General features: G+C 39.4%; 1 protein-coding gene across 1 annotated transcript in view; it reads right to left on the reverse strand.

The window, feature by feature from the left end:
• The window catches only part of LOC134673402 (all trans-polyprenyl-diphosphate synthase PDSS2-like), a 56,158-nt gene extending 46,440 nt beyond the window's left edge, over positions 1-9,718 (reverse strand). Inside the window, exons 1-6 of the mRNA XM_063531381.1 lie at positions 9,553-9,718; positions 6,775-6,922; positions 6,276-6,426; positions 5,778-5,933; positions 5,148-5,303; positions 4,331-4,893 (exon numbers count right to left, since the gene is read on the reverse strand). Coding sequence (XP_063387451.1) covers positions 4,337-4,893; positions 5,148-5,303; positions 5,778-5,933; positions 6,276-6,426; positions 6,775-6,922; positions 9,553-9,686 — 1,302 coding nt within the window. The 5' untranslated portion in view covers positions 9,687-9,718 and the 3' untranslated portion in view covers positions 4,331-4,336. The remainder of the gene's footprint in view (positions 1-4,330; positions 4,894-5,147; positions 5,304-5,777; positions 5,934-6,275; positions 6,427-6,774; positions 6,923-9,552) is intronic.
• Between the last annotated feature and the right edge of the window lie 2,760 nt (positions 9,719-12,478).

The raw sequence follows: 12,478 nt of genomic DNA on the forward strand, positions 1-12,478 counted from the left end.
ATTTTTTATGAAATACAGTTTGGCATGCTAATGCCGTCATTAGAAAAAGGCACAAATTTAAAAAAAAATATGCGCAACTGGTTGTCTGTCCCTTCATAGAAAATTTCTATTTCGCGCCTTTTTCTACCGAGAAAGTGGGTTTGCCAGAGTATATATAGCATACAATTTTGTAGTAGTTTTGGGTACTAAAATAGTAAAAGGTTTATTGGATCTCAAAATAACCACATCAAGATAATTATTTCCTATAGCGAGTTAAATATGTTATATAACTTATATAGTACAAATGACTAGTATTTCTTGTATCTTAGTGTTATTTTAATTTTCTTCAAGATGTTCTAAGGTTCTAACAGCAACCGTCTTAACTGAAATGTCAACTATGCTTAGGGTCAGTCAGACCAAGATAGCTCTGCAGCGATTTTTATAGCACAGACGTTTTAAACGTCACAATTCTATGAAATTATAACGTTGAAATAACACTTGCATAATAATCGCTACATAGACTGGTCTGACTCAAATTTTCCAAAGTAGGAAAGGTAGCCCCTCTCATGTTGGAATTAGGTTGAGTGAGCCACTGTAGCCGGCTATTTTTTGCCGAGCCACTGTTCCCTTCTTGACCCTACCTAATTAGTGAACACGAATATTGTAGTGAATAGTTATTTAACGATTGTGAATTGGTATATTATGTTTTGAATGCATTTATGGTTATTTGATATCGTTGTGTTTGTTATTTGAAGGAGATTTACTAATGTTATAAATAAATGTTTCCATTATGTATAATTTGTTTCAGTTTATACACATTGCCCTATATAGTTCGTTTTTTTTAGCATTAGAAAGAACTTGCAAGAAGGTAAGCGATCTTGACATGTCTTTTAATTGAAAAACGCTTTTTAAAAATCAAAAACTATTACTTATGAAAGCAGAAGAATATAAATGATCGATCGTATTAGATTCATAATTGTTATATATTTGCCGTGACTTATTTTTAAAACGTGTATTTCAATTAAAAGACACATCAAGATTGTTTACCTATTTCTAATGCTAAAAAAACGAAGTATAGAATAAAAACAGATAGGTAAATAATAGAGACTGCCAATCCCCATACAAAGTCGCAGGCCTCGCATAAAGGTCAGAATTATCATCTAATCCTTGTACTGGCACCGTAAAAACGCGTTTTCCCTTGCTAAAACTAGTTTTCCGTATCGCCTTAGAGAAAACGTATTTTCACTAGTTTTCCGTAACCGATCGGTGAAAAGTATTTTTAACTCGTGATTTTCAAGATAAGTCCAGTGGAGGGGAGGTTGGGCATACATTGTACCTCCAGTCTCCAGGGAGGCAGCCCCCCCCTTGTACAGTCGCCATCAGATATATCGGAGCGGCCAAGGTTTCACAATATCTGAACACGCACTCTAACAACTCAATAATAGAGGCGTGTTCAGATATTTATGAGCGCCTTGACCGCCCCGTGATGGAGACTGCATGTAGGTCCATCGCGGTTGACTTGAGTGATTGCAGTAAATTCTTACGACTTAGTCAAATGACAGTCACACCGGGCCCAGCAGACATAGCTGACAGCAGACACGGTGCACTCATACTGGAGTCAGTTATGTAACGCTGCCATACATGACCCAAAAATTTTTTATTAAGCTATGAGCTTCATCACATCTGATATTTGAGTAATTCTAAGCATTTCTAGCCTGAAGTGGGGGGGAGGGTGGGATACAAAGACGGCCGCCATCCGTCATCTTTAAAAAAAATCTACTCTGATCCTGGTGGGTACTAGGGCAAGTTTGGTACCATTTTCGTATAAACCAAAGACGTAGAATTCATTGCTGATATTTGTTTTTTCAATTTCATAGTAATTTTACAAGAAAAACGTAAAAAGGTGAAAAATTTGGTTGGAGATTTTTGCTACGCGGAGCCGAAACTACAAAAGATAGAAAGTTGAAATTTGCACACTAGATTACATTTATAAAGTGTACAAGAGATAAGAAGCGATTTTGAGAAATTCAACCCCTAAGGGGGTTAAAAAGGGGATGAAAGTTTGTATGGGGTTCAAGTTTTATTTTAAGCTAGGAATTTGAAACTTCGTAAAACGATATATTATTAAAATACAAGAAAACTAATTTCAGCGTTTTTGAAAATTCATCCCCTAAGGTGGTGAAAAAAGAGTTGAAAGTTTGTATGGATATCAAAAAAATTTTCGAACGCGGGACTTGAATCTTTGTATTTGGGGATATTATTAAAAGACAGGAAAAGTAATTTCAGCGTTTTGTAAAATTCATCCCCTAACAGGGTTAAAAAGGGGTTGAAAGTTTGAATCCATTACAAATCCGAGTAGACACACATTTCTTATTGCCTCCCAGGCTTGAAATGCTTAGAATTACTCAAGGAACATATGTGATGAAGCTCATAGCTTAATAAAAATTTTTTGGGTCAACTTTATAACTGCTTCCGCTATCATAAGAGTCATACTCATAATCAAATATAATATGAATACGTAAATAAACAATTTCGTCGCATTACGCGTCGCCGGGGCATCGGAGTTAATTTCCGATTCGTTTCCGCCCGCCTACAACTTTACCACGACTTTTCACCTACAGGTTTACAGCCCAACTCGATTCGTAGAAACATGATAGGCACCAGAGTCCTATACGTAGACCGACCGCCCGCCGCCGCCGCCCTTAGTCGTCCTACCCCGTCACCCCCCCCCCCCCCCCGTACCGCGCAGGCGAGGACTCATTTAAGCGGTCGGTCTATAAATGTGCCTAAATTATAAGTAGTAATGACATGCCATACTTTTGATACCTACTACAAATCTTCGAGAAATACTTTGAAGGGAATCGGCATTCCCACTATTTCCCCTCTGCCGAAGCACATGCCCAAATGGGCATGCACACAACACAACTAGCGCGGTGCGTGTTGTTTTGTGAGTCATCCGTACACAAAAAGAGACCGAGATGTGCTAGATTTGGCTTTGACGTGTATAAATTCGTAACACATAATCTGTGGAAAATTGTCAAAAAACTTATACTTAAAAGTACTTATATATACACATGTGTCGCTTATCTTCAAACTCGGGTAAATCCATTCGACCCTCTCAGCAAATATCTACCCTATTACCTTTTCATAATACCAAAATCGCATAATCTGACATATGGAGTTACCCGAGCTTGAAGTTAAGCGACTCACATAAGTTTATGGTTTACGGTTTGTGCTAGCGCTGCACTCTGGCGGCAATACTTTAGTCCCTATTCAATTAATTAATACGGTAAGTACCTACCAAAATATGGATCGAGAACCGATAGTTGCCCTCATTTATTATAATTCGACACAGGACGTGATCCGACGACAGTACGACACCTGACGGACACGAGGTAATTCAACATTATTTCGCTGATCATCATTTTTGCCACCCGCCCGATTTCCCCCATATGTTAATGAGATTTCCATGTTAAGTTGATACAAATACATACATACTCACTTTACTCAATATTTGCATACACTACACTCATACAGGTAAGTAGGTACCAATAATATTCTTGGAACTTTTGTTTACGGTAAGTACCTAAACTTACCTATGCTCTTTGGTCGGTAAAAGAAAACGTCAATGGGAAACTGAAGTCGAACCTAATAGGGTTAGACTAGTCGTCACCCTTAATAACTTCCTAAAGGCAATAGGTTCGTTATTTTTCGACAAACAAGTGTGTTAATACACATTTTACTATCCGCTCATTTTTACTCGTTTTTAGGGTTCCGTACCCAAAGGGTAAAACGGGACCCTATTACTAAGACTTCGCTGTCCGTCCGTCCGTCTGTCCGTCTGTCCGTCTGTCTGTCACCAGGCTGTATCTCACGAACTGTGATAGCTAGACAGTTGAAATTTTCACAGATGATGTATTTCTGTTGCCGCTATAACAACAAATACTAAAAACAGAATAAAATAAAGATTTAAGTGGGGCTCCCATACAGCAAACGTGATTTTTGACCAAAGTTAAGCAACGTCGGGCGTGGTCAGTACTTGGATGGGTGACCGTTTTCTTTTTGCATTTTTTTCCGTTTTTTTTTGCTTTATGGTACGGAACCCTTCGTGCGCGAGTCCGACTCGCACTTGCCCGGTTTTTTTGGTCATGTCTCTAATATTTGCTTATGATGTTCATAATATGTGTTTGTTTTAGGTCTTCCAGCCCTTTCAAGTGGCTAGGCTCTAGGCTGGTATTATAATTTTGTCAATACTTATACAAGAATAAAATTCTTACATCGAAAACTGTCTTCACGTATTGCTACATTATGAAAATCTAAGTATAGCGAAAAGAAAGTCAGGATATCATACCTTTATTCAATTCTCCATGTACTGCAGCGTTTCTCCGTGGATCGTCCGCGCCATGTTCTGCAGAGCCTCACGCGCATCCTCCACCGGAAACCGGTCGCTATATTTCAAAATGGCCGCCAGCTCCTCGTCCAAAAGTCCAGCCAAATAATCCATAGAACGCGTGCTGCGTACTGCATAATGCAGCTGCTTCATCTCTATAGGTTTTCTTTCCATTTTAGATATCCAAACATGCCCGTAGATTGAAGGATACTCCCACAAAGCCATGATGACAGGAGCGCCGACCAGAGAATACGAATGTGGGTGAATGAAGAAATCTTTTATGTCTAAATACAGTTGCCACATCAGAGCGAAATGCCCGCCGAGTATGTACGCGTTTCGCTCCATCTCTTCGCCTCGGCGGGCGAGTTTCATGGCCCCCTGGCAGCCTTTGCCGAGGATGCTGCCGGACTGAAGCATGGTCCGGAGCACCCACTCCTGCTTTCCTTGCCCGAGGTAAGAGTTGCTGCCGAGCTTCTCCAAGTTGTACTCGTTCTCCCAGTCATAGGGTTCAACTATGTTTTCAGCTGGTGGAACAAAAGAAAAAATAATTGGAGATAACAATAGGGTCTCACTAAGCTAACTCGAAGCAGAGTCGTATGCGATAAAGTATGGCAGCGAGGCTAATAAAAGTGAGAATTTCGTAATTTTAACGTTTTATGATGGTGCTTCCTTTCAAGTTGGTCGCTTGCTGAAGCAGTGTCTCATATACTCAGTAAGTTACATATACCTAAACATACTTTGCGAGATAAATATTATAGGGGATTAAGGGATTAGGTACCTTTAGGTTTAGTGGGCATGGAAGTATTGTCCGGGCCTCGTTCGCCCAGGAAGTCGCCCTCCACGAGGTCCCGCAGACCGGTGGAGATGAGCTCCGTCACCTCGTTGTTCCGCAAACCGCCGAGGTTTTGGAGACACTTGGCTAGCAAGTAGTCGCCTGGGGATAAGAATTTCTTCAACATACATGTATGTAGTTTAATGTAGTTTAGTCATGTAAGCCTGACCTGTAATTTATATTATCAATAAAATATGAGTATGAGTATGAGTATGCATGCATGCTATGCATGAATAGAACTAGAATTTTCTAACCAACCCGAATTCCTATTCCAACCGACCTAATATGAACTAATCTCATAAGTTGTCTGCTGTGGGCTATAAAGGTTCTTGAATGGCGATCGCGAACCGAAGAATATACCTAGGCAGGTTGTGAAAGCTCCCAACATGGTAGACTAATCTGGCCATGAACACATTTCTTCTACCAAAAACGTCACGATCCATATCTAATCCAGATTGAATTCAAATCCTATAAGTAATTAGAATAAGCCTGAGAGTAGACTCGTGTTTCAGCTGATATATCATGATTTAAACTGATAGTCCACAGTCCAGGGGTTTTTGGAAAACTGTAACTGACCTGACAAGAGAACGATCTTGTTTCCACAGAGCAGGTCTTGGAACTTGTCCCCGAATTTCTCCTTCTCCTGCAAGTTGGCCATGGTCTTGTGGATCATGTGGCCGGTGCGCTTCATCTCGACTATCTCGGCTAGGGCACGTTGCGAGTGCAAGATTCCTAAGAGTAAGGGGATTTCCATTAATTACGTGATTTTTTGAGGACTTTTCGCATCCCACGAGAAAAACTCGGCGGTCGATAAATTAAAAGTTTAATTTAACGATAATAGCGATAAATGTTATTATTCTTAAAATAACCTGAATTATCTCTGTTACTGGCGAACAACACGCGAACGCGAAGCGAAGCGATGCGACGCGGGGTGAATCATTCCTTTCATTCATACCTATAGAAGTGTCCTACGTGGGCGATCTCGTTGCGAACGCGAGCGCCTTGGGCCCGCCGCGCCGCGCAGCGTCGCGTTCGCGAGTTATTCGCTTACGTAATACGCAGCGTTATTCTCACCTGAGTCATATTGATCTTCAGTGTAGTCCCTAGTGTTGAGTCCAGCCGCTTTGGAGACCAGAAGAATAATGAGCCCTACTGACTGCAAGTTGCTTTTGGAGCCGATCAGGAGGTTCTTGGCTGATTTCAGGAGAGGGTGGTTTGTGCCGACCTGAGAAAGAATTTGTCGAGGCAGGTACCTATAGGTAGATATTTGTACTCTAAAAGCAAACGCTATCTATTGTTTATCTAGTTTTGGGAACAAAGTTCACACTATGTTCTCAGTAGTTTCGTGAGGTATACCGAATTATAAGCGGTTAGGGCATAAAAACCTAAGTAAGTTTTAGTAAGCTATATAGGCTATAGCTGTAACCTCATATTTCCTCCCATTAGGCTAGCCTTGAATGGGTTACCAATGTTACCATGCTTTTTTGATATGCCGATGAAAGGGTATTCGATCCCAAGTTATGAAGCCTAAGATGCGCCTTAAATGACGCAATAAGAATTTGCTGATGCTCACCAGTTTCCTCAAATGGATAGCGGTGCTGGCGATCTCATCGTTGAAGAGCCACCGCAGATTTAGGAAGGAGGTAGGGAAGCCCACAGTCCGCTCAGCTTGAGCTATAGCCTCGCGCCAGTCTAAAGGCTCATGCTTGGAATACCCGCGCCTGGATTCAAGTACCAATATCAAGAAGGTGTGTTAACAGAAAAATTCTTAGCTGATCATCGGTAGAACTTATGCATTTGTAATAAGGTTTAAGTCCAGATGACAAGTATGGACGATAAATCGGAACGAAATGTCCATTTTCCTTTAAAAGGGACGTAGGATTGAAAGGAAGCAAATGACAACACGACCCCAAATAAACCGGAAGACGGCAACTGATTCATAAGACTTGAGTTTTTAAAAATCCACTATCATTCGAGAGCCTCGCCAGCCGATGGACCGGGGGCAAATGCTTACATTGTATGAAATATTTGGTCTTCAAGCAACTATATATCATTTTACTTTAACGCATTCACTGCCACAAACGCATATACAGGGTGAAATTTAATTCACTGGCCAAATTGAAACACCCGAAAGAACTCGAAAAAATATTAAACACGTGTTTTTTCTTTTAATACCGCTCAGTACATTTTTTTCGAAATAACTCATCATCAAGTTGTCCTAAAAACCTCGTACGTTATGGTGAACCGACAACTACCCACTACATCCGCTTCTCTCTTATCAGTTAAGGTCATTGACACCCCGCGCCCCTCCCGCTGTTTGCAATAGCGTCACCAATTATGAACCCTATTGCAGCGAGATAAGACGCTTACCTACATAAGTTGCTAATTTTTCCTTCATACTTTAACGGGCTTAGAACCGTCAAAATGCAAAGGCAACCCATTTTTAATCTAAAATATTATTTCTGACTAATGATTATTAACAAAACGTCCGTGGCTTAAAAACAATGAGTAAAAACTAGGTCAGGAATCTTTGCATTCAGGCGTATTTAAAAAATTGAATCAACTTATGTACTTACATTTGATTAAAAGTCGACGCAATTAACGAAAGTCCCACGAGATAGTACTCTTGGATTCAATCCTTGTCTGCGAAGGCGTGGAACTGATTCCATTTCGTATAATCTTTGTGCACCACGTAAACACTCACCACTTAATAAATAACACCGTACCATTTTCTAATATTCCCGGTTCGAAAACATTTTTTTAAACCTTAGTACGCGCGCGATTATTATTTTAAGGTTGGCGAGTGACGAGTGACTAATCACTTATGCTAACCGTTATTTTTACCGCTAGCGCGGAATGGTTTAGACTACCCTCGAAATTGATAAACCTGCCTACCATCGCCAACACTAACTAGGTGGACCCTATTGCAACGATTATAAGGTTTAGTGAACGTCAGATAAGGGTTTTGCTGATGTTGTTGTTAAAACCTACTATTAGGTTTGTTTACATTTGTGGTAATAGGGTGACCACGTCTCGTGGAAAATATTTAAAAATTGAAAAATGAATATTAAAAAAAAATGTACTCTTTTTTTTCGCTAAATAGATTCCTTAAGTGTAACCCAGTGCCTGGAACGAATATGGCCAGTGATTTAAATTTCACCCTGTATATGCGTCACCGTGACTTTCACGCTGTGCCTTTGACGCACAGACGCGTTCGTAATATATAGTGACAGTAGGGTTGCCAACTTTTTTTTAGTGAAATATAGTATTTTGCAAAATTACATATAAAATATATAGTACACTGAAAGAAAATATAGTACAGTCAAGGAGATGGTTTAAAATAAATGAAAAGTATGCCAAATATCGCGCGTGTCAGTAGGCGTGTGTAAAATCATGGGTTGGACTAAAGCAAAGGGGTTGCAGCACTTAGAAAAAAATTCATGCGAGTGATGTTATTACGACACCTATTTTTCATGACGTTTTCGTAGAAATACGTTAAAATAAGCATCTTTTATTTGAAACTTTTCTCTAAAATCAAAAATGGCCGAGATATTTAACCCGGAAGTTGAGAAAAATCTAGGACATTAAAAATTACGATGGATGTTGTGTCATCATAACACCTATTTTTTGTTGTGTTATTCTAGAGAATACGCTATAATAAGCATGTTTTGTAGGAAAAACTATTCTCTAAAATCAAAAATGGCCGAGTTGTTGGACTTTATATTTTAATATTTGAAGCCAGTGGTAACGAGCGCATTACACAGCAACTTTCGGGTCAATATCTCAACTTTCGGGTCAAATATCTCGGCCATTTTTGACTTAAAGAAGAGTTTTTCCTACAAAACATGCTTATTTTAGCGTATTCTCTACGATAACAAATAAGTGTTATAATGACACATCATCCATCGAAATTTTCCAAGTCCTAGACTTTTCCCAACTTTCGGGTCAAATATCTTGGCCATTTTCGATTTTAGAGAAAAGTTTTTCCTACATAACATGCTTATTTTAGCGTTTTGATTGAAATTTTTCTACGATTCCTATACATTTTGCACTTTTGGTCAAAAATTTTCTGTCTTTTTTTGCACCCCTTGTTATTTCATATTTATGAAAAAAAGAAGCACAGCGTAAGGACCCATCGAAATATAGTATTTTTGCGTACTATATAGTATCCTAAAAATATATAGTACGCAAGGCCGAAATATAGTACAATACTATATTATATAGTACGGTTGGCAACCCTAAGTGACAGCGAAGTGCGGCACCTGATGAATGTCCAGGAAAAAAGGGTGGCAGTAAATGCGTTAATAATACCTATATATATAATCTATTGGTGACAGTGAATCTTGCTTACCTACGGCACATCCAAGAACAGCTGGATTCTCTGACTACTTTATCGATTAGCAACGCATGGAAATTTCTCGAAAATATCAACAGATTTTTGCGGTTTTCATTGTTTTTAAAAGCTTTCCAGCAAAATTTCGACATGACTTGAAATTATTCAAAATTTATCATACCTAACCTAAGTATATATAACATTGACAGATGTGTGACAGACGCGCGAGTTTGGCGAATCTTCTGTATAAGGAGTTAAGGTTTTATATATTTTTCACATCTCTCTAAAATAATATACAGGGTGTAACAAAAACTGCACTTATAATTCCGATAGGTCATATACCTATTAAATCGATGTATCGTATTTTGAATACCAAAACAGAATAGAAAAAAATAGGCCAAAATTCGGTCAAGGTGAATACACGAAAAAAAAATTTTTATCAAATTATAATAATAGATTTTCTATTATACGATCTTTTTATTGAAGTAAAATATTTTTTTATATATTTATCTTTTGAGCCTTCATTTTGACATCTCTAAAGTAGCCACTCGACCTTAACGATGGGAAACCTCGGATCTTTCGAAGATCCCAGTATGGTACTATTATTTTCACCACACCAGTTCGGATAGGATTACTTTGCACTTCAAGAACTGATAGCAAAGTTGCATTTTATTCACATGTGAGGCAAAGTAATCAAATGCAAATTTTGAGTTGTTTTCTTATCTTGGCTGGTAGAATTGACTTTTAAATGATGATTATGGATAATAAATATTTAATAACATTCATTTGGATTTGATTTGGTTTGATTTTGTTTGATATTTTACATTTAATATTTGCCTCGGGTTGGTGTGGTGAAAAATTTTGTGTTTTACTCGGGGGCAAATTTTGTTTAACCCTCGTGCTGTGAAACCCTCGCAACGCTCAAGATTCCATTTTTGAACCACTCGCTACGCTCGTGGTTCAATGTTGGAATTTTTCGCTTGCTCGGGTATCAATATTAACACGAGCGGTTAAACAACAACTTTGCCCCCTTGTAAAACAAAATAACTATCAATCTGTGAGATTATATAATAGTTCTCACGAAAACGAAGTTCGTACGGTGGGGACCATGGCCTAACTAGGGGTCGGCAAACTTTTTACAAAAATATGAATATGTAGCCTAAAGAGCCACAAGTGTTGTTTTCAGTAGAACTCTCAAGTATTAATTTTTGGTGTGGCTTAAAGAGTCGCAATTGTACCTTCAAAGAGCCGCATGCGGCTCGCGAGCCGCGGTTTCCCGACCCCATAATCCCATCAATCTTGCACGATCTTACACCTTATTTGTCATAAAAATCCACCGATCCGTCAAAAAAATAACTGTTATAACAAGCTCCCGAATAGAATCTCCCTCCCCCATCCCCATGTAATAGCTTTTTAATTCCTATGTGTTCGAAATTCGAACCGTTTAAACCGACCACAGATAATAATAGGGCGTGGCGCGCGCCTACTGGCCTGCGCGTCGTAAATCGAATGTTCCAATTTTCAAATTATCTTTTTTTTAACGAAATAAATAATAGGGAATAGGGGCCTACCAACATGAAATGGTAATTTTGACATTGCCCTGTTCGCTTTTAGTGATCTACTAAGCAAAACATGACTTAACATATAGACTTGGTCAAGCAGATCTTGTCAGTAGAAAAAGGCGGCAAATTTGAAAAATGTAGGAGCTAAAGGGATATCGTCCCATAGAAAATTTGAATTTTGCGCCTTTTTTACTGACAAGATTTGCTTGACCAAGTCTATATGTTAAGTCATGTGTCAAATCACTGACAGGCTGTCAGTCACAGTCAGGCAGGCAGTCAGTGACAACGCACTTCACTCCATCAATAACGGCTAAGTTCATAGCTAGGTACTCTAGCGCCACTATGGAAAATTTTGGAACTTATGCTATTTATAGGTGACAGCTGGAGACTTTTGCAACTATTCTCCCATAACAGTTCTTCTACCCTCCATAATTCGGTTGTTGACGCGCTTCCATCGCCGCACCTCCCGCCAAAGGAGCAATGCTTCATTCCCACTTCTTCGATACATGACACACCAAAATAGGCATCTCGCTCATTTCTTTCTAGGGAATGCTCCCGGTACTGAGTTTGTATGGCGAGAACCGGGAATTCCCGGTTCTGGTACTGTATTTGCATAGAAAACCAGTACCGGGAGCACTCCCTATTTCTTTCCATCATGTGGCATTCCACACTCATTAGTTAAATCCTTTGCGAACCGACATGAGGTTCTTCTAGTAGCGGGTATTCTGTCCTCAAGACAATGCATAAGTGGCTCTGAAGTTACTTATGTCCATAGGTGCGATGACCGCTTCCCATCAGGCGGATCTTACTGAAGAGAGAAAAGGAGGTTTTCAATCGCCATATATATAATGAAGATGGCCGATGGGGTCGAAAAGTGCTCGAGTGGAGACCACGGACTAGCAAGCGCAGCGTAGGACGTCCACCCACAAGATGGACAGACGATCTTGTTAAGGTCGCCGGAAGACGCTGGATGCGGGTCGCTTCCAACCGGCACGTATGGAGGTCCAAGGGGGAGGCCTATGTTCAGCAGTGGACGTCTTATGACTGAGATGATGATGATGATGATGATGATATATATAATTGATCCTTTCAAATTACTCTACTTTGTATAAACCGAAATAAAAGTGGTTTTACGCAATTAAACTAAAATTGCGCCGGATATAACCGTTTTGAAGAATTCAAATTCGAATCGTTGCAAGCTATCATTAAGGCAAGAGTTTAATAACACGCTGTATAATTACTGGTTTTGCTTTTCAAGGGAAAACACGCTTTATCTTGGTACTAGTTTCAAATATTTAAGGTTCAATTTCGCTTGGGATGGCGGTGTTGATAACTCGCTCACGTAAAAAGCACACATTGATGTGTATTACCTATGTAGGTGA

The sequence above is a fragment of the Cydia fagiglandana genome, chromosome 18 (assembly GCF_963556715.1).
Source record: "Cydia fagiglandana chromosome 18, ilCydFagi1.1, whole genome shotgun sequence".
Classification (NCBI taxonomy): Eukaryota; Metazoa; Arthropoda; class Insecta; order Lepidoptera; family Tortricidae; genus Cydia; species Cydia fagiglandana.